The sequence below is a fragment of the Eumetopias jubatus genome, unplaced genomic scaffold, assembly GCF_037043125.1.
Source record: "Eumetopias jubatus isolate StellerSeaLion01/CBP00866 unplaced genomic scaffold, mEumJub1_p1.0 scaffold_5, whole genome shotgun sequence".
NCBI classification, from domain to species: domain Eukaryota; kingdom Metazoa; phylum Chordata; class Mammalia; order Carnivora; family Otariidae; genus Eumetopias; species Eumetopias jubatus.
The window spans coordinates 97,373,178-97,396,210 of record NW_028274811.1 but is presented as its reverse complement, the minus strand read 5'-3'; the positions used below and the strand labels follow the sequence as shown (position 1 = coordinate 97,396,210).

General features: G+C 39.8%; 1 protein-coding gene across 5 annotated transcripts in view; it reads left to right on the top strand.

Annotated features, from left to right (window-relative positions):
• Positions 1–395: 395 nt before the first annotated feature.
• TENM2 (teneurin transmembrane protein 2) overlaps positions 396–23,033 on the top strand; it is a 924,727-nt gene continuing 902,089 nt past the window's right edge. For all 5 annotated transcript variants that reach the window (XM_088023682.1, XM_028102726.2, XM_088023681.1 and 2 more), the window contains exon 1: positions 396–621. In XM_088023682.1, coding sequence (XP_087879808.1) covers positions 396–621 — 226 coding nt within the window. The remainder of the gene's footprint in view (positions 622–23,033) is intronic.

Here is a 23,033-nt window from a genome sequence, read left to right as displayed (position 1 = left end):
TGCTTTGAGCCACTTCACAGTAAAATCTTGCATTAGTGACAGACTTATGTCATCTGTGTACATATAGGAAAATCAAAACATGAGTTATTTTAATACTATTTTTTTCTCAAAATCTATTAACCAGCAAAAGATTTAATTTACTGTATCCAGTTGTTCTATTTAGGCTGATTGTTTAAGTATGCATTAAACATTTAGAAAAGAGATTATACACTACTGACCAAATTCCCTTTATATGTTTTTATCTGAGTCAGAGCATGAGTCAGAACTGAAGGCAGCATTTCTTATCATCACAGTCTTGTTCTTTTCCTTTGATGTTTTTAGGTGGCAAAGTGACAAGTGCCAAAACTCAGGCCTCACTTTTCTGAAAGTGTCGACTTTCTGTCGAACCCGGAATAATGGATGTGAAGGACAGGCGACACCGCTCTCTGACCAGGGGGCGGTGTGGCAAAGAGTGCCGCTACACGAGTTCCTCCCTGGACAGTGAAGACTGCCGCGTGCCCACGCAAAAGTCCTATAGCTCCAGCGAGACTCTGAAGGCCTATGACCATGACAGCAGGATGCACTATGGAAACCGAGTCACGGACCTCGTTCACCGGGAGTCAGATGAGTTTCCGAGACAAGGTAGGTAGAGCTGACCCCACTGACTTTCTCTGAACTGCCTTACATTCTTGGACTGTTGCGTGTCGATCACTAAGGTTGGTAAAACTGGAAGCAAAGCTTGCTGGCATCATCTCTCCTTTAGAGTTTAGTTTAAGAGAACAATCCTTTTATCGACCCATAGCAGAATCCGGTGGGAATGACAGAAGAGTCTCTTTTGTCCTGGATGCTGAATTCCTTGACAATTTGGTGGTTGCTTTGGAGCCCCACAATGGTAGGTTTTGATAAATGTAACATAACAGCAAACCTTTGGCTCTGTAATGGGTATTCCGGAGACCATTATGAATCCCTGTCCTGAGGAACTCAAAATTATCTGTGGCTTTTAAACTGCTCGAATTTCTACTGTTTTACACATTGAGCTTCTCAGTTAGATTCTCTTTGAACAAATGCTATATTGATTAAAGTCTATTCGAACCTCCCCTATCCTGTGTAATATATAATTTCTTTCCTCCTCAGATGTGGTGTTAATTTTGAGTTATACATTTGTCTTTTTGTGTTTCAGAGCATAGGTGAACTGATATATGTTATTACCCAATTCCACAGATATAATTCTCCCTGCTACTTTCACCAAAACTTATTTTTCTTTCGGTATTTTGATTTCTTTGGGGAGGAGGTTATTTTTCTCAAGCACTAACAGTTGGCGTTCTCTTCATATCCAATATCCATGAGGAAGTTTGTTATCGCTTGTCAAGGGTTGCTGTAAATGTATGGACATGTAGACTTAAAGCAAAAACAGTGCTGGGAGGCAGTATGGTGAGGTTGACTCATGAGTTCCATGTCTTGTGCTTTGTGGACCAGCCTTGCCATGTGTGATTTACATAAACAGCTTAGCAAAATTACAAGTGAATGCACAAAACCACAGGGAATCTATCAGCAAGGGTCACTCTGCCAAGATTTCAGGCCCTGCCTGGTAGGTTATTGCATCATTTGTTTATTACATTGATTCTTTATTTCTCGTTCCTTGTTCCTGTTCCTGAATATTGCAACTAATTCAATTCCTCATGAGATACTTTAGCTTGTGTCTTAGTTCTTTCTGGCTGCTATAACAAAATACCATAAATGGGTGGCTTATAAACAATAGAAATTTATTTCGTATAGTTCTGGAGGTTGCGAAGTCCAAGATAAATGTACTAGCAAATTTAGTGTCTGGTGAGACCTAGCTTCCTGGTTTATTGACTGCTGTCTTTCCCTGTGTCCTCACATAGCTGAAGAGGGCAGGGGCGCTCTCCAGGTTGTCTTTTATAAGGGCATTAAACCCACATGAGGGTTCTACCCTCATGACTCAAACACCTCCCAAAAGCCCCACCTGCAAATACCATTAGGTTTCAATATAAGATTTTTTTGGGGGGGGATCACAAATATTCAGTTGATAGCTTGGAATTCCATTCCTGGTGAAAACACCACACATACGTATTCTCTGTCTATGTATATACACACATACACACACACGCACAAATCTGGAGTCCAGTGTTTGTTCTAAAAAACATGTTTTTGTATGCTCCCAGTTAACCTAGCTCCAGTTTTTATATTTAACAGAATATTTTTTAAAAAAATCAGAGAAACAGTTAAATTATATTTCTACTACAATAGTAGACCCTTGCAGGATACAATTTTTATTTAATCTACACTCTCCTTTTCTGAGTTATCTTCATATAAATAAAACACACTTCAAACGGGGAGGGTTGCTTGAAAATTGCTCTGTATCAAATGTTTTTGATCTGTGAGTACCTTCAACAAATGTTTTACTTCACTAAGTTCTCTCCTGACCCCAAAGTGCATGAGTGGGAATTGGGGAAAACAATATGAAGAATCCCAGCTTAATTAATTAAGAGACTGTTTAAATTTCCAATATAAAGTATTAGGGCACTTGTTATTTCCAAGAGCGTCACTAATACAAGACTCAAATATTTTGAAAGGTGATGCACGTTCAGCATGGTTAGAAGCCTTTCATTTTTCTACTATATTTTTGGTTTTATTTACAGTGTTGCTGCATACATTTTTGTTTCTTATGATTCTGTGCGGAAATGTTGAGCTTTCTTCCTAAGTCTCATTAAAGGTGCATCCTGGTTTCTGGATCATTGTGCACTGAGCTGTCGATCCCAGATTGTTGTTGAATTGTGGATTGTCCTGTCACCTTTTCCCTTATTAATATTTACATAAAATGAAACCAAATGCTTGGGATTTTATGTTCAAATATACCTTTATTCTTCCTGTTTAATCTTGTTCCTCTCCATTGATAATAATGGAAGTTGCTTGGCCATATCAAACCCATAGCTTTGCAATTAACAATTCACACATGCCGTGTGTTGTTATTGAGCCCATATTTGTTTGTGTAATGTGTTTGCATGAATTAAAAACTGCAGGCCAAAAGTAGAAATGAAAAGGCATTGGAAAGTATTTGCATATGCAAGTACAGTTCCTTCTGAAGACATCTATGAATTTATGCATGAAAATGTAGTCAGAGTCTGAGTGGATCTACTTTGATGGGTTCTAAAATTGAACTCAGGAAGTAAATAAGCACATATTTAAGGAGAGGAAGAACAGGAGATACAATCTGGCAGGCATCATAGTCAACGTGAAACTTAGCCACTACAGAGAGGGTTAAAATAAATTTTACTCTCAGGAATAACAATAATTTTTAAATGTCATGCATTTCCCATTTTATTTTCTTATTCATGAAATCAAAGAGCAGGATCATCTCAGAACTTATTAGCCTAGAGGTACATTAGCAAGGATCATAGCAGGATCATCTCCTGTGGTATTCTTATTTAAAACCCAAGACACTGATCATAAAACAAACATGCTTCTCACATTCAAGCAAGTTTGGCAAACACAGTTGGATGACTCTCCAGATGCTCAGAGTGGAAAAGAATTGCCAGTTACTAAAAGTGGTGTGGGGCCAGGGTCAGACCCTGTCCAGTTCCCCTGCAAGTATCTGCAAGTCTCACATGTGAGAACCTGCCAGATCCCAGCAGGAGAGAGAGGCTAGGTGTTCCTATGAGAAGTTTATGGAAGTTCCCATCAAATTATACCTTATTCGCTTGCTTTCAACACAAGATCAGCCTCTGCTCCTAGGAAGAGACAATGCAAATTACCTGTCTGGCCTCTATTATGCTGGATCCTCCTGGTGTGAAGGGAGAAAATTGCTGACCTTAGGTCTGTGGCCATTGGAGTAATTAGTAATTAGTAAATGACTAATTCTGCACTAAATAGCATCCTAGTGGTCTGAGAGTTAATGCACCTGACAAAAGTGACCAGTGGTCTAATCCCCGGTCAGACCCAGCCCCGGTCTAACCTGTGAAATAGATGCCACTTCGGATAATGAAGGTCAGCCAAGTGCCCAGGCAGATTGTATAAGCTTGTTCTTTGGGACCCTGAAGTTAGGGTGTAGAGCAGCGTGATACACAAGACATTCCCCCATGGCTTGCGAGCCTCAAGTTAGACTTGAACTCTGCTTTTGCATATTAATGTGCCTGTGACTCTGGTCTACATTTTGTGTTTCACTGGGATTAGTACACCATTTTCAGATGTATTAAACAAGAACAATGAGAACAACAAAAGAATAATGGCTAACGTTCGTTGAGCACTTTCTATATGTCAGGTGTCAGTCTAAGCATTTCGCTGATATTAACCCAGGGGAGTGTTCACAACAGTGTTGTGAGGTGGGTCTTATTATTGCTCCCTTTTTGCTGGGTAAGGAAACTGAGGCATGAAGAGGTTAAATAAATCATTCCAAGGTCACAAATACAGGAATTGGTGAAGACAAGTTTTAAATCCCAGAAGCTGGATTCAAGAGCTGTGTCTTGAACTTGAACTACTGTGTTTGATGCCCTCCCAAATAAATAAATAAACAAGCTCTTAAAGCCTAAGTCAAAGGCTGTGAAGTTCAGTTTATAAACCTTTTTGGTATCAACACCTTTAAACATTTCTTACTGTAGGAACTGCAGTTGCTACCTTGAATGTCCCGTGAGCTGCCACCAGCACTGCTGATCTTGGTTCCTGTGCTCACCCATTTGCCGCCATTTTCACAACTGTCCCAAACTCCGTGTAAGCGTTCCTACCTACAGTAGCTCTCCACCAGCCACCACTGCAGGAAAAAGTTCCTGCTGTCAGAATGCGCGCCAGGCTGTCAGCACCAATTCTTTGCCCTTCCCTCTAGTCATCATCTTTTCCCACAACCTCTCAACCTGGAACACTAACCAAGAGAGGTGTTGCTATCTAAATGATATTGCTCAGGAAAGCAGAACCGACTGGTTTCTGTGCTAGGCAAGGCCCAGTGGGCCAGAGGATTCATCCAGGCTTCTCATGCCTCAAAAAGCCCTTCTTTCTAGTTAGTAGCACAAGTCTCTGGAGAGGGGGCCAAGATTGAATTCTTTCTCTGCTCCTCAGGCTGTCTCTTTGGGTTAAGGATGGAGAAAGAATTGGGGGAAGATTGGATTTTTGAAAATATGCTTGCATCAGTTCTGTCAATCAGTTCTAGCACAGAAATAACTTGCACCAGCCCTTTGATGCACTTAAAAAATACGTAAAGATGTACACACATACACTTATTAGACTAGGTTTGATTTTGGTATTTCATAAACCAGTTTTCACTCTTGTGATCTTTAAAATAATTGGGGCAATATATTTTACTCTGTGTAATCGGGCATAGCATAAATTTAAGCTGTGTTAATGTGCTAGAAATTCATGAGCCACTATAAGCTAAAATGTTAACTGTATTCATTCAGTCAATGTATATAAGAATTGGTGAAATACTTTGGAAACCTGTGAGCATTTCTGCCTATACCAGTGTCTTAAAAAACTTATTTTTACACTGTACCCAAAGCAACAGTTAGAAAGATTCTGTATTGAAAACCCCAGCCCTTTACCTACAAAGAGTTTTAGTGAAGTTCAAAAGTTTGTCAGGTCAGTATTTGGAAGGCTAAAAAGTACCTTGAAAAGATTGTTTTTAATTTATTTTCCCACCTCTAGGCAGGACTTCTTTTCATAACTCAACTGAGAATAACATGCTGCTTCTTATTCTTTGGTTGTGTTGTTGATTTATTTATTTATTTTTTTAAGAAAAAGAGAATCTACGACATTTCAGTGTAATATGATCCATTGTCTTCTTGCTGGCTAATTTGAATCCTTCTTGCTTCATTTGAGAGGTACATAGGAAAGCAGTTAAGAATGCAGACCCAAAGTTCAACTGTCTGTACCCCAGTACTGATGTGTTCCATCAGTGTGAGCTTGATCAAATTCTAGAATGTAGAACCTCTGAATCTCATTTTCTCCCTCTGCAAAAGTTCCCACATTATAGTTATTGGGATAATGTTTTTATGATTATGCATTTATCATGGTATGGATGCCATCTTTCCTTTAATAAGTGCTGAATAGGTGCTAGTGGTTATCATTATTGTCATTTTAAGTCCATTGCCAGCAAAAGTGGTCATCATCAGCTCTCCACCTCTCCTAATACTGTGTGCAAGAGAATATTTTTCCCTTGGATTTGTTTCTTACGACTTGCAAAAATTCTGACATCTTCAAATCCAGAATTTTTCTTCCAGTTGTTGATAGTGTGTTTGACTCCCTGTGCACCATACCCTTTGCTACCAAAGACGAACATAACTCACACATTAATTCCCTATTTTTAGAGAAAAAGGAACAATACCATCTAACAACTGTCAGCTGATGCCAACACACTGTAAGAGAGTTTCTAGTCAAACAACTTTACAAGTAAGCAAAGAAAAAGGATCAGAAAAAAATGCTCTAAGGTAGTGTCATCGGATATGGACTTCGTTTTAAAGATGTGCATTTTATAGCATAAAAATAAATGTGAATTTTAGGGCCGGGTTTAATTAAGAGAAGGTTTTATCCTTATAAACTCTGGAGAAAATTAATCCATTCTCATCACTCTTTAGGTAATAATTGGAAGTCCTTGCCACTTAGTGATTCAGTCTTCTCTGGATTTTCTTTGTTGTGTTCACTGCCCTTCTGGTATTAAATCTATACTGTTCAAATTTTAATCTTTGTGCTTGCCCAATTATTGCCCGTTAAATAATTACCTGTTGTCAGTTCTGCGTTCTACTTTTGATCTTTCTCTGAATTGAATTTCTTTTTTTGCTCTTGTCCTGTGGTTCTTCTCCTGTTTCGTCCTTAGCCCTCTGTTCTTTCTTTTCTGTGGCACTTTCTTTGTAACAGTCCAGTTCCTATAACTTCACATTCACTGTTTCTACTTTTCAAGACTTTTTCAGTTACAAGTGAAAGTAAGATAATATTCCGACTGAAACGAGCTTATGCAAAATATGTGATGCCTTGTGTTACATCACTGGAGAATCTAACAATGCATCTGGACCTACACGTACCGTCTCTTATTTCTCATTCTCTGACTTGACTTTATTCTTTGGAGAGAATCTATTTGAAGATGTCTGTTGATAATCCCACTCTCACATTCTCTGCCCTCCGTAACATTGTTGGAAAGGGTCAGATCCAGATAGGCCTCGCAGGGAACACATGCTGATGCCTCTATCACTCTGACTTTTCTTGGCCATGTCTTTGACTTAGGTCTGCTCTGTGCCTGGAGATGGCTTATGGTGAGCGCCTCCTAAACTGGATGGAATGAATTCCGTATTGGAAAGAAAGGTTCTGGTATCAGAAGTGGGTGAGGAATACTGACTGGCCTCATACAAGATGCTCCCAATCCTGCTGATACTCAAGTCTAACATAAATGGTATTTCCGAGCTCCATTTCTACTTTTCTAACTACTCCTGGAGTATGTCTTCTTAAATAGTCCAGTAGAAAACTTAATTGTCTTTTCCTCAAAATCTGTTTCCATTTTTATTTCCTAGCTTTTGGGAATTGGTATCACAACTCTTGCATTTTGGTCTTCCAAGGAGACTCTTTTTTCTTTATATTGATGTTCATCAAGTTATGATGGTTATTCTTTCTTAATTTATCTTTTGTCCAAGTTTCTCATTCCATGGGAACCTTCCAACATTTCAAGACTGGACAACTACTTCACCATTCAAATTGCCTCCTTCCCTAGTCCTTCCCCTGGCACTTTTTTTTTGGGGGGGGGTATCATAGTCTTGAATTTCTAAAACATTGCCCTATTTTTGCCCCTTCACTCAAATTAACCCAAATATATTTTGGGGTACCCATGAGGCAACTGTGTTAAGTTATGGTGTATAGCAATGAATAAGGCAAACATAGTCTATAACCACACAAAGCCTGGTGATCCTAAAAAGGAAAGATATAATAGACATGTAACTAGGTATGTCTGATAAACACCAAAAAGGGAAAATATCGTGTAATTCTGGAGAGGCATCTAACCCAGAATTGTGCATCAGGAATGTCAGAAATTGTGACGTCCTTTCATACACTTGAAGGATGAGGAGTTGGGTGATCAGATTGGCAAGAAGTTGTCAGGCAAAAGATGTAGAACGTGCAAAGGTCCAGAGATGACAAAGCTTGGTTGTTCTAAGAATCTAAAAGAAGTTCAAGTTAGCTGAATGTGGAGTGGGGACAAATGAGCTAGAGTAGTAGGATGAAAGTGGGTCATGATGCTTTTTGAAGAGATAATGCTGACTTGGGAGACAAGATGCTCAGTGAGGTAGGTTAGGAGAGTGTATTTCATGGAGGCAAGGGAGCTTAGTAGTCTGACTTGGGATGATGGAGATGCTTGAAAAATGTTGGTAAGCCACAAAGATTGTTGTCCTTTTTAGGACTCTGTAAAAGTGGAGGCAGATATATTGTTCTGGGACTCTTGGGCATTGGGAAATTTACCTTTCTGATGTTGAGTTTACTTAAAGAGACCAGGAAAGGTCAATGGTTGTAATTAAGCCCTTAAATGGAAGTGCATAGATTGTTAGTTCAGGTTCCCCTGGAATGGTTACATACGCCTGAGTATAAAAATGTAGCATTGTTACAAGAGTTTAGATTTTTTTTCCCCACAACCTTGTTAGGTTCCTGCCTACATAAAGAGTGGCATCAGCAACAGAAAACCTCCTATGGATCCATGGCAAGAAAAATGCAGAAAAAAGATTATGTTTTATCTACCTCTTTTCTGTGTGACAACAGTACCTTATTCATTCTCTGTCATTGGCTTAATAAATCAGAGACTCAGCATGTGTGTGAGGGGTATGTTGTATGTGCAAGTGAGTATGTATTGTATTCCTGCCAACTGGTAACTTGACTAGCAAAACTGAGGATGTTTAGAATGTGGGGTCAGTACTTCCTGCCAACTGACGCAAGGTGAGGGAGAGAAGAAGATTCAAGGACTGAAGTTTCTGGTTATGGCAACTGTCTCAATGTTAGTGCTAGTCGCTGGGGTTTGAAACATAGGATGAGGTGGTTTGTGGATAAAGATAGGATGTGTAAGTGTGGACCTTTTGAGTTGGAGATGCCCTTAGGCCATGCACATGTAGATATCTAATAGGCAGCTAAACGTACAGGCTCCGAAATTCTGCTGAGAGATTTGAGCTGGATAGAGATTTAGGAGTTGACAGCTAATAATTTCTTGGGACTCAGTGTGATCATCCAGGAAAAATGTACAAGGTAAAGAAAGAAGAAGCTCGCATGGGAACACAGGTAACCAATGGACAGGAAAAGGAAGAAGAAAATCCTGCAAAGAAAGTGGGGAAAAAAAAAAACTTCCTTTACACGTTCTACTCAGTCCTACCTTGACTGCATATTCTAGGCATAAGTAAATCAGACAGGGCTAATTTTATTTCCCACTCCCCTACTCAGAGGTGACCTCCTTTTTATCCCCTAAATCAGAGGTTACAAAGTTAATGCACACAGGCATACTCAGCCCCTACATACGTTTAGTCTGGCTTACAGAGTGCTTTAGAAATGTTGAATCGAGTGCCTGTGGCCAGTCCATTCACATTCCAGTTTGCCACAAGCCACATCTCTTGCCTTTTGTCTTCTCCCAGTTCTCTCTTCAGTCACTGACTTTCTCTACTCAGCCCCCGAAGGCCATAGCAATAGCCGGAAGAGCATGTACTTTCCTCTGCCCATTTCTTCTTTGTAGAATACGTATCTGCCTATTCCAAATCCTTTCTTCCCACAAGGCTTAACGTATGAACCACCTCTTTGGTGAAACCTCTGCCTTCTGAACTCTGGTGACCCTTCATGAGCTGCTATTGTGACCGTTAGCCTCAGTCTGAGTGACTCAGCATACAGGGCCTGTGGATTCAGACTCCCGCGAAAAGGGAGATAAGCGAAGTTCTCTGCAGTGACTCATGGTTGCAACTCCAAGAGAATTTATTCTTATTAGCGGCTTGTTTCCTGTTCCAAGAAGAAGAATTTAAAGCACAGTTCAGAAAAGGAACTTAGAACACGTGGGCTGTGTGTCTGTCCAGCGTGACAGTATCAAATCCCACACTGTGAAATGCCAGCTTGCAAGAGTTTTCTCCAACACACTCTGACATTCATACATTGCACTAACATTTGCTTTCTGGGAGTATTGGTGATCCACTCTGAACTTTCCTAGGCTGGCGCCACGGATTGCAGTTGTGCCTCTGTAGGGACCTACTGTGTCATATGTGTAGGAGGCCTGTGGTGCAATGGGATCTGTGACAAGATATAATTCTGACCGGGAGCTTTAGAGAAACTGCTGTGCGAGATGGAGTAATTGCCAATGTCGGGCTCACCATGCCTTACGGTGTGGGTCCAGGAGGGGTGCCGCCCCACCCACTGATGAATCATTGCACTGATATTATCAAAGGAGACATTACATTTTCAGTGTCATGTTTTAGGTTTATAATTTAATTTTCAGCTCTGGCAATTCCAGAAGCATCCCTATGGACGTATGAAGAGGAGGGGGCTAGTATGTACCTGAAATGAATTCATGTTCATTTCTTGAGCACCTTAATTGGCATGCATATCTCCCAAGCCCTCTCTCCCTGCTGCAGCCAAACTCCCTTGCACCAAGTTACTCAATATTCCTCCCGCACTGATTGCTTTCCTTTTCACTCAACCTCAAGTCAGATCTACTTTAGCAATAAATCTCTGCTGGGAGCGATTAGAACAAATACTGAGTGTGTGCAAAGATATTAAAAATAAATGCAACACAGACTTATTTAATAATGTCCACCAGTCTTTTATAATATTTGGAATATTTTCCCCAAGTTATTATGAGCATTATCTTTAATGTATTTTCTCCAAGATAGAAAGATCTTTTTGGGAATTAAAACAACAACAACAACAACAACAACAACAACAAAAAGAAGCAGAGAAAATCAGATGGGCTCCGTTGTATTCTCAGCTGAATCTGTTATTCTCCCTCCTTTTCAGGTCTTTTCTTTGGCCAGAGCCACAAAATGTGAAGCTTCTCTTTGTTCACCCTGATTTATGAATAGTAGGCATTGGGCAGTTGCTGTCCCAGTGGGATGCATTTTATTTTAAAAATAGTTTGAAGCACTTCCTTTTAAATCCCCCCACGTCTGCTGCCACCTTGGCTGTATAATGTGTGCTTCTCAGTTCGTCCTTGTACAGGTAAAGTCCGCTTCACGTGTGGGAATTAAAGCACTGAATTTATCTGTAGCGCTTTGAACCAAAATGTGGAATTTATTTAGAGAGTAATTCCAGTGGATTAAATATGTTTCTATGGATCTGTTGGCTGGAACATTGAGAGAAGGGAAAAATATTACTTTAATATTCTAAAAAAAAAAAAAAAAAGAAGAAGTCCAGTCAACTGCAGGGTGAATATCCGTAGCCCAAACAAATTCCTCTCAACATGACTGCCAATCCAGGTGACACTGTCAACTTTAAAAAGACCTTGGTTCATCTGGCAGCCTTGGGTTCAAATTCTTCTTAGTTCACAACGACAATTCAGTGAATGCTCACACTCCGACCCCCATTTGTATGTGTTGCAAAAGCCTGGCCTGGACATGACCCACTTCACACTTTCTGCTTCACAAACCCAGAGGCTGAGCAGCAGGGAGGCTACAGCAAGGTGCTGAGCAGTGAGGGGACAGCGAAGGTGGCCACAGCCCCATGCCATTTCTGTCTCTGGACCGGTGGCAACTCGTTAGACTCTTCTGGGGAGTTCTGAAAAGTCCCCATGCCCAAACCCTGCCCAGGACTAATTAAATCTGAATCACTGGGAGGTTGGACTAAGGCATCAATATTTTTATATAAACATCTCAAAGGATCGAGTGTCACTAGATGAACTCTATGGAATATAACTTTGGTAACTGATAGCCTTTCAAACATTCAGGGCCTCATGCTTAGGACAGTGACTTGGAATCTCACTTTTCACGCAAAAGCCCATAATTCTGGTTTCAATAGAGCTTCCTAATTCCTAGAGGGCTTTGCTTAATAAATGCCATGTTGCTGGGAGCTCTTTATAGAGTATTTCCAAACCAATAATGAGCAGCCATTTGCTTGCATAATAGTTGTTGCAAGTCCTTGGTTGTCAGGGTCCACCTCTTTGTTCTGAGTCCGAGGAAGCAAGTGGACTGATTCTTTTAGCACTCCTACTTCCTATCTTACATTCTGCTAAACATTAAATGTGAGGATTTAATGTGAGCATCTGACTTGGAATATAGCACGTAATCAATTAATTATATCCATTGATCTAACATCTTCAACACCAAAGCAGTAATGATGAATTGAAACCTACTATTGGAAGAAACACAATAAAATTATGTCTATTTTGAAAGATGAAGCCAGGGAGGAAAGATAGTATTAATAGTAAGTCCCTGCTTGCTTTTCACTGTGAATGTTTATGAAGTCTAAGAATAGTTCAAGTCAGGGCGAAAAGTCCAACATTCACAGGAGAAGGCAGGTAAGCTCAAGGAATGAAACAAGCTGGGTTTTCAACTATGTGTCAGGGATGGGGACTGTCCTGATTTGGATTATGTAGGTCCAGGCAGTGCCTCTCAGCTCTGGCAGTTTGGTGCCTTTGGGGAATTCAAGTCTAGTGTTCTAGATCTCACAACTTATCAAGAAAATGAGAAATCTGGATTTTTTTTTTTAATAAAATCCTCAGGTTTGAAATGTTGCTGTAATGTACTCTTGGAGCTCTTTAAGTAAGCTCTGCACGACATGCCAGCCTCTTTTCCTGCCCTGGAATTTTCTGACAATAAGGTGCTAAATGCCCTTGAGGATGAGGACAATCAAGTGTAAGCCATCCCAGAATCAGCACCTATAGGGCCACCTTGACCAGTGGATTCAGAAGACAGTGGATAGGAAGCTAATGTCAAAAGCTCCTCTCCTTCATCCTGAGAAGTATAGCCTAAGGCTCCTTGGAAGGTCCCAGCACCGTCATTGCTAGGTTCCCACAACAGTGGCCAACTCTATCGCTCATCCTTATATTGGCTCTTCTCTGTCCTGTTTTTCACCCTGTCCCTCTCTCCTACTCCTCTGAGTCACTTCCCAAATAAAGTAATTATTCACAAGAATTCTTCTCAGCCTCTGCTTTTAGGGCATGGTGGGTCAAGGCCTTTGGCAGCTAAATCATTTGGAGATACACTGTGTAGGCCAAAAGAACACTGTCCCATCTGGGAGACATAGCTCCCAAAGATGCCAGCGTAGGACTTCTTAGTTGGGAATTGATTGATTGAAAAGGAAGGCACTGAGCTTGTGTTCCAGATACGGCCTGGTATTTCCTAGATTTTAGAATGTTTGTGGTTTGTTTTTTATTTTGTTTTACATAAGAAACACTATGATTTCTGTTTGGTTGGTTAGTTTTTTTTTTTTTTTTTTAATGGTAAACTTTTAATTTTAGAATAGTTTTAGATTTGTATGAAAGTTGCAAAAATATAGAAAGAGTTCCCTCGTTGGTTGTCTTTGTTGTTGTTGCTTTTAGTACATGTGCGATTTCTCACTACATGCCTAGGAAACATGGTAGTGCTTTTTCCCCTTAGAAAGCCATCACATCAGATCGCCGTGCAGAAAAGCAAGCTGTAAATATACCCTGTAGGTTCCTTGAGGATGAAGACAGTGCCTCATTCATCTTTCCATCCCCCTTAGTACCAGCTATAGTGCCATTCACAGAGACATTTAATAAATGTTTGCTGAACAGAGATTCTCATCATACATTAGAATTTGGAGGGATCGCATCTGGTCCCAAAGCTCTCCCCCATCCTCCCTTACCCCCTCTGTCCCTCCCCCTAGGGCATCTGTTTGCCCTGTGTTCTTTCAGTTTGGCCACAGTAGATTGGGAAGGAACACTGGAAGGCACAGTTTTTTTACTCAAAGCTGACTCTGCCAGACCCCCTGCTCTCTGCATGATCAAGTGATCTTTGTTGCCAAACAAAGCCAGAGCTGCCTCTTGGCCGCCCCCAGTACCATGTGAGCTTTCTAGGACATGCCTGTGTGCTGCATGTCGGAATGTATTTTTAGCCAAACCCTGAGTGAAAGCCAACGTGCATTTTGTTTCTTTTTTATATCCTCTAAGCACACATCTTACTTGTGTTCTGGGTGACTAACAAAAACAGTAATAATAACACATGCTCTAATTTCAGCCTCAGATTTCAGAGACCTTCAGGAGGTCTTTCATTAACCCTTTTGAGGAAACTCAAATGGCTTGATCTCAGAGTCGTAAGAGAGAGAATTAATATCTGTGTGAACAACTTACTATTTGTTCAACCTCAGTTTACATCTCGGGAGAATGATTTGTCATAGAATGTTTAATTCTGTAGCAGCTTAATACTGTGAGGTACTTGTTGTCGGTCTTCAACAGAATTAGAAGGATTCAGGATGCTGTGGCAGGGACTCAGCACATTTTGTAAAGGGGCTGAGGCAGGGATGAAATGAACAGAAGGAATCTTCTTTCACAGAGGTTTTGTTTGTTTGTTTAATGATAATACGTTACTGATAACACATTGCATCATTTGAAGTGGCACATGCTCAAACCGAAATACAGAGATCATGATCAGAACCAAGAGGACAGTGGAAGCCATTTGAGGATTTTCAGCTGGAGAGCAGGAGAATATCATTACGGCACAAAGAAGTCACTGAATTCTCAGTGAGGAAACAAATCCTAAGGTGGAGTGTAAGCAGGAAGAACAGGTACAAGCCATCCAGGATTACTTTAAGGGGAAACAGCATCCCAAGTCCTAGAGGCTGGTTCAAGTGTGTCTGACAGAAATTTGTGAAGTCTCTGAGTTCATCTATACATGGAAGGCAATAAGCTCACTCCTTGTATTGAATTTGCTAAGAATTACAGAGATGAGCAGTGGATGTTTTGCGGATCACGAAGAAAGCACATTTCAATCAGATCATGGCCCTTATCCCTAAGTCTCGCTTTCTGGATCAGAACAGTGCGTCCAGTCCTTTTTTGCTTTATCTTAAACCATGTATCCTCCACTAGTTTCCACCCCTTGCCACTTCCCTTGGAAGGCATGGTGAATATTGACTTCTTGTTCCTCAGTCATCCTTAGTGGACAGTGATTCGTTCCTTGGCTTTTTAAAGGTGGTTTAATTTAGGTAAGTCATAGTCCTTTTTTTCTTAAGAGGGAAGAATCTTTTTTTTTTTTTTTTTTAAGATCAAAAAACCCTCTGTCATACACAAACATACCCATCCTTGGTTGTATGGAATATCATAGCTTCTCATTCACAGATAGCTTTCACAGGTGGATGCAGGGATGCCAGCTAAGCTACGTGTTGAGGAAACAAAGCAAAGAAGTGGATAGGAGTTCATCTTGCAAATCACCCATTTATGGGACTTATTTAGCCCCCAAGCCAATTATTCTGAGAACTCTGTCTTTTTTGAAGCTTTTTATTACCTTCATCTATTTCTGCAATTCTGTATCACGCTAATGATTGCCTTCTCTTGTCTAACACAGAGGCAAAAAAAAGGAGTAATAGTAATGTTAATAGCTAAAGTTACTGAGGTTCATACCTTAGTATGTGTGCCTCATACCTATGAGGTTCGTAAATAAAAATCACCACCATGCTTAAGGGGAACCAAGGTTTTGAGAGGTTAGTTACCCTACCCAAGGGCAGGCAACTTGTACAGAAGTGGTGGAAAGAAAATCAAACCTAAGCGATCTACCTGTAGTGCTGCTGTTTGTAGGCGCTAAGAACCGTTTGTTGGTTGACTATATAACAACCATTCTTCCCTCAATACTTGCTGGAGGGAAGAAGTCAAGTCCAAATATTGAGATGGTCTGAACAGACAGGCTGCTGAAGAGCAGAGTATCATTACAACTATTAAGACAATGCAGAAGGTTATTTTGGTGCACGGATCTGAGCAGCCAGATGGAAATCATAGTTCAACCTTAGTGTTGTCAGACAGCAGAGGCTGTGGGCAAAGGGGAAGGCATGGGTGAGTGATTTTTGACTGTTTATCTCGAATGTGTGTGGCCAGTGTCACTCCCATCTCTGATGGCTGTGATTTATTCTATTATAGTGTCAGGATTAAACCACCTTTAGCAGAAGAAAAGTAAAGGGAGGGATACAAATACTGTGTCACTGATGTGACAGGTACTATTTCTCTGGAAGCCACAGATGATGAGCGTATGGTAACTCTCCCAAAAGTGCTGGGAACGTAGAATATCAGAACCACACAGACCCTCAGGGCTGATCTATTTCAAACCACTCGCTCGACAGATAAGGAAACTGAGGTCTAGAGAGCGTCTGAGGTGGCCAAGGTCACATAGAGCTTCCAAGTTTAGAGCTGGGATTCTAATTCAGAATTCATCCACTAAACCACCTGCTGGTCAGGTTCCTTGTTCTCTCCCCAAAGTTCGCGGGGTTGAGTTTACATTGACTAAGGAATCTGTTTATATTTAACAATTGTGAAGCGGGAGACATGGGTGGGAAACTCAGTCCTTTGCCTCTCCAGTGTTCATTTAAACATAAAAACCATGGTCTTTAGCTGTCCTCACTTTGTGTGTGTGTGTGTGTGTGTGTGTGTGTGTGTGTGCTATTTCCTTTCCTTTCTCTGAACCCAGAGGAGATAGTTCTCCCCTCCTCACCCCTGTTAAGTGATGGGCTGGACCATTCTCTGACTGCTACAGCCTCCAGCTCCTTGAGGTGTCCTCACCCATCTTTACCTTAGGTTCATCATCCCTGTGTCTCTCTCTCCTGCTGTTTCCCGTGTGAATAAATGGGGTGAATCAGAGCAAGTCAGAGTTCCAGCCTGCCGAGAAAGCCACCTCCTGCTTCCCGCTTCACTTGTTCCCTTGCACACATTTCCAGCAACTCAGCAATTCAGGACACAGAATTTGAAGTAGGGAGACACAGCTTCAAGCCTGTGCTGGACCATGATGAGTCGTGTGATGCTGGGCAGGTCTTGGGCAAGACTCCCTGGGGCAGATGTATTCTTCTGTACATTCAGTGTCCTAGGACCTACTCCAAAGGTTTACGTGTGGGGTGAAGTTTATTAATGATGAAATACTCTGTAAGCAGCATTTGTTATCACCAAATTGTTGAGGTGGGTGAAATGCCTGACAGATTTCTTTGTCAACTCCACAACTCTATTTCAAAATCACACGGGCTCAAACACATTCATGTGTTCACAGCGACCTCCTGGATATGGTCTAGCCCAGGAGACTGAGCCCAGGAGCCCCCAAAACCATGAGATTTCTCAGGTACCAGAGGGAGCTGTGTCCTCTCTCGCCTCCCAGCCCACCGGAGCCGTTCTCCGTCCACCCAGGGCCAATGTCTTCCCCTCTGAATTCCAGTCACCGCTTGGTGGTGAGGCAGCATTTCATGTGGCCCAAATCTCACAAAGTCCCACTTACCAATCCGCCATCAAGCTCTGCCTGTAGTGTTCCTTTTCTAAGAGAAACCTGCCATGGAAGCTTAAAGTTGAGATCACGGTGTTCCTGGTTTCTAACCTGGGGGCAGACACACAAAACTAAAACCAAGGGAAAACCACTGTGGAGGTGAAAGCAGGGACAGGGACAGTGGGGATGTTCCTGCTTAAACAGAGTTCACACTCAGCTCAGACCAACCTAACTGCTCAATACAGTTACCTTTAGAATTGCCTAGAGTTCTAAATGATCTAATTTTTAGGGGCTTGAATCTTTATCTGTATGGGGGGAGGTTTACATTTAAAAATCACCTTTCTGAGAGAATGTTCCTGTCTCCCCTAATAAGTCTCCGACATTGTGTCCCTTACCTGGGGCAGGTAAGCCTGCTATGGATGTAGTACCACACAGGAAAACAGGAAAAACGAGCAGCGCCACTCTCCATCTCTCCGCGAGAAGAATAGAAGCAATCTCTTCCAAAGCTCGAACCAGGGTGTATCACTCAGAAAAATGAACATCTGTAAACAGCTTGAAAGCCTCAGATGCTGTTCGCTTTATTCTCACCCCCATGCAAACCTTAGGACTGTGGAAAGGATTCAGGACCTCAAAGCCTGTCTAGGGACTTTAAACCATGGGGGATCACTCAGTCAATCATCAAAAACTTACCTATGGCTGGCTTTGTCCCTGGTTTTGTTTAAGAGCTAGAAATATAGACATGGAAAAGGTACAGTCCATGCTCTAAGGAAACCCACAAGCTAATGTGAGGGCGATAAAGAGAGTATAATGCTAGCACCACACAGAAACTACCATGGCAAACAGAAGCACTGATTAATGGGAGCAGAAGGGAAGGTTTCCCGGAGCCCACTGCAGGTAGAGATTCTACACTATGAGTCAGGGTTGAGTTTGCTAAAGGTTTCCTAAGATCCATTTAGGTTTGTTCTACTGTGAACTAGATTACTGAAGTAGACAGAGAAAATAGCATCCCGATATTTAAATATATGATTACCCTTTCTTTATGAGTACTTAGCTGAAAGTGTCTTAGGATGAATACTAAAGCGCCTATCTGTGAATGTACACCATATTGGAAACAGATTTACTGTCCCAAAGTGTAATGCTTACTCAGCCATCTGATGAGTTCTGAGCACTGAACAGTTTGAGAGGGATGCATAGAGCTGTTTTATTACAAGATGCTGTTATGAGTTATAGCAGCTTTCCTTATGCTATACGGCTGTCGCCAAACAAGTTACATGAATATAAGCAGTTTTATTTGCAATTTTTTGCTTACATTTTCTTAGCATATTCGGATTATGGCTTCTCACAGCCCAACTCATGCTCCTGTAGCAGCCCCGGTATATTACTTTATTCAGAGCCAAAAGGAGCCTTTAAAAATATTTGTAGAAAGACCTCCTTAGAGTAGGCGGTGTTTGTGTATCTAGAGGCTATCACCTGGCACTTGCTTAAAAAAAAAAAAAAAAAGCATTTTCACTCTTGCATATATGTGTTTATTTCAGAGTAGGCTTAATAAACACATCAATTAGCCTTTCATTTGATGCAACTGCAGTGACCCCTGAGTAGGAGGTTTTGTGTTTTAGGAAAGAAATAAATAGCATTCTGAATTTCATTTGATCAGGACTGAACCCTAAACAACTAAAAAAAGAAAGAATTAAATTCATATGAGAGATGTACACCAGGCTTGGTTGTTACATACAAATTATAGGCTGGAAAATTAGTGTTGTTGATTCCCCTTGAATGTGTGAAAGTAAATCAGAGAAATTGATGACGTTAATAAAAATGATAATAACAGTAAATTAGTTTATACTAAATGTAAATAATTGTTTCACTGGGACCTGAATGAACTTTAGACAGTGAAGGACTTAGTTTAAACCACATTTATTCTTATTTTATTAAGTATCCTTTTCATTAAATTAATTGCATTATTAATAATCAGAGTATTTAACATACAATGCTCAGTACTAGAGTCTGTCTTCATTTCGCTCTATTTTTAGAAAATAGTGAGTTCGTTAGTGCCTGGTTTGGCTCAGCATTTGGGGGACCCTGGATGTTTGAATGTGGCAGCATAACCAAGCTTCACAGAGAAGGGGTGTAGGGCTCAGGTTGCTTCTTGGGGTTTTGGATAATTTGTGAGTCAGTCTTTGAGAGTCTTTTTAAATTACTTTGATTGCATTTCTTTTCTGATTATAAAAACAATGCATATCCATTGTAGAGAATTTGAGGATGACAAATATATAAAGAAGAAAATTAAAACAACCGATTATCTTACCTCTCATTAGCAATTGCTATTATCATTTTGGTATGTTTATTCTCTAGCCTTTTAGCTGCTTGTGCACATATGTAACATATTTTCAAGTATGGAATTATATGAACTTTTAGTACTTTGCTCTTTTTCCTTATTGTGTCCTGAATTTTTTTTTTCTTGAAATATTCTTCTGGAATAAGATTTCTTCAACACCCGTGTGTCATTGCCATGTGGCTCTGTCTATGCTATTCCTTGCACTTAATCTTTTTATTCCAGTGGAATTTTAGTTTTTACTTATTTTTTGTTACTATAATGCTTCAGTGATCATTCTACATAAATCTTCGTGCAGGTTACTAACTTGCTCAATATAAATTTGTGAGTATTTTAAAATTATGCTAATGTAGAGAGAAAAAAAAATCAAGTAAGCTGGACTTTAGTATAAATCTAAATGTTTAGGGCATGCATCAAAAATCAAAAATACTTCATAAGGGGCACCTGGGTGTCTCAGTCAGTTAAGCAACCGACTCTTGTTTTTGGCTCAGCTCATGATCTCGGAGTCCTGGGACTGAGCCCTATGCAGTGGACTCCATGCTCAGCAGGCAGTCTGCTCAAGGATTCTCTCTCTCCCTCTCCTTCTGCCCCTGTGCCCCTGCTTATGCACGTGCTTGCATATGCGCCTGAGCGCACTTGCGCTTGCTCTCTCAAATAAATAAATCTTAAAAAAATACTTCTTAAAACAAAATAAAATTCTCCTTACAAATCATACCCCAGTGTCGTAATCTATAATGTATAATTTTGTTGTACTGATATTTTGTTAAGCCAATTTTAAATTTTATGAATGTAGGGATCCTATGTCTTATTTCTCTAAAGCCCAAGTAAAGGGAGTTATATAAGGCCAAATGACTACCCCTGAAACTTCAGGTTTTTTTGCAATGGCATTATAATTACTAAATCCTACAGTATTTGGAATTGTAGCATTATTATACTTTTAATTTTTTTCAATTGACCATACACACATATATATAGGGATATACATATGCAAAGTACATAAATATTATATATGCATGCTTGATAAATCACATAGAACATATTACATATATTAAACACATTAAAACTTATATATTTGTAAATTTATAAGTACATAAATAAATTTATATATTTATGTTCATGACTATACACAAAAATCGTATGTACTAAATATGTGTTAAATTACTTAAAGAGTTTGTGCACAGAGTTAAGTGATTTGATTGGGTCTGATTGTGGTATATTTTAATCAAATGACCGTTAGAACAAGGAACAATAAATACTGTAGGCTGTGTAGTAATCGGGTATACTATTAGTGTCCATTTACCCTAACTGTAAAGTATTGCTTAGATTTATCTCAAAAGGAACTCTTGCATCTCAGTCCCAAACACACAAATGCCCAGAACGGAAAAGATGGGAGTCAAGAGACAAAGGCAAGATTTGCTGGATTTTTCTATCTCATTTTGAATGTGTCTGTGGGCAGGTTTCCACCTATAGAACAAATCATCCCTAGGGAGGGCAGTGTCATGATATGAGAAGGGAACAAAAAATGAAATGATGTCTGATTCCCATGGGAAAAATAGGTCTTATGTGAAAATTAATCTCAGTGTGTTACAATGTTTGCTACATAAACCTGAACAAAAGAAAAAAAAACTTGCACGAGATGCTTTTTCCCTTGGAAGCTATCTTTCATAACCCTCTCTAGTTTTGGGTGACAGTGCCAAGGTGATGCAGGATAAAGCGTGACATTCTTGGAGGATGCAGCAGCTGAGCAGTGAGCATCTACACTGCTGGACAGGACCCTGGCGAGAGGACAACACTGTCCTCCTGAAGCCTCGACCCGAACTTGGACTCTGATGCTAATTTACTTTGTCACCTTGACATGTCATGTCACTTATCCTCTTTAAGCCTCACTTTTCTCTAAAATGAGGCCAAGGAAGGCATGAATGATCTATCAGACCCCTCTCAGATCACTCTATCTCTGCTTCTGTGTGGACTTAGTCCCGGCTCTTCTGTTTACTTGCTAGATCTTTAACTATGTCTGCTCATATTTAATTTCACATTACTAATACCATAGATTGTGAAATCTGCTGAGTGAGAACTAATGGTGAATGCCATTTGAAGTAAAGAACCTCCAGACTTACCCTGAAGAGAGTGTCCTTTCTTCTCCACCCACTTCCCGCCCTATTGTCATTTTCATGCTCACCAAGATCCTCTACCAGATTATGTCTTCCCGCATTTTTGATCCAAGTGGGTTATGTTTACAAATACCGAGGGACTGACATAGCCTTTCGGTATTACCTTAGAGTGGCAAATGGCGTTGAAAAGACATTGAGCATTTTAGAAAAAATTATATGGATGTTAATTATACACAGGAGGACTCAAAACTCTCTTTCTTTAGGTTTTTACTTCTTGCACTCCTGAGGAATTGGTTGTTTTTTCTCTTATTATGCTTATCAGTAAATTCTTAATTTTGTTAAAGAAAAAAAAAATCCAGGGCAAGTGCTTACATTATCACCATCATCTGCTCGAAGCCTGCATTTCATTAAGTAGGTTGTTAATAAAATGAGGAATGATATATCACAACTGCAATGCTGTGTCTCCCAAAGTTAATGAAGAGTTATAATTTTCTAGACGACAAATTAAAAGGCTGTTAAAATGGTTGGTAAGACTGTCAACGGATTTAGCAACATTCCAATTAAAATAGGGCATTAAAGACAATTAAAATCTTGAATTTGGAGAAATGAGAAAATATGTTTAATATGTGATTTAATATATTTAGGAGCTCTGAAATCTTTACATAAGATGAGATAGATATCATCTTAAAGATGACATGACACAGTTAACAAAAAGTGGGACATCACAATCTAATACAATTTCCTGGGCTTGGTCCATAATTTGCGTGCCTCAAACATGAAAATTATATTTTTAATTGTAGAAATAATATTAGAACAATAATAATAATGTAGCACATGAAATTATTTTAGTACATAAATTATCAGATACATATTACATGTGTAATACTAATATATATATTAATGATATAGACATCTTTATGACACCCATTCATAACAAATCAAGTTTTTATTTTTTTCATTTCATTTTAGCTCCTATCTCATCCATCTGGATACATTTTTACATAGAATAGTTACATTTTTACATCCTTTTATTCTTCAGTTATCCTTCAGACTTGCATACCCTCAGTGATTTTCTTTTTAATCACCAAATACCACACATTGGACTAATATATGAAATTTTACTTAACCATTCCTTGCATGGTAAGTAATTAGATCACTGCCATTTTTTTTACTAAAATAAATAAGATTCACTAAACAAGTGTACATACATTTAGAGTAAGTTTCTAGAAATAGGATTCATGAGTGAAAGAGAATGAACACTTCTGTGCC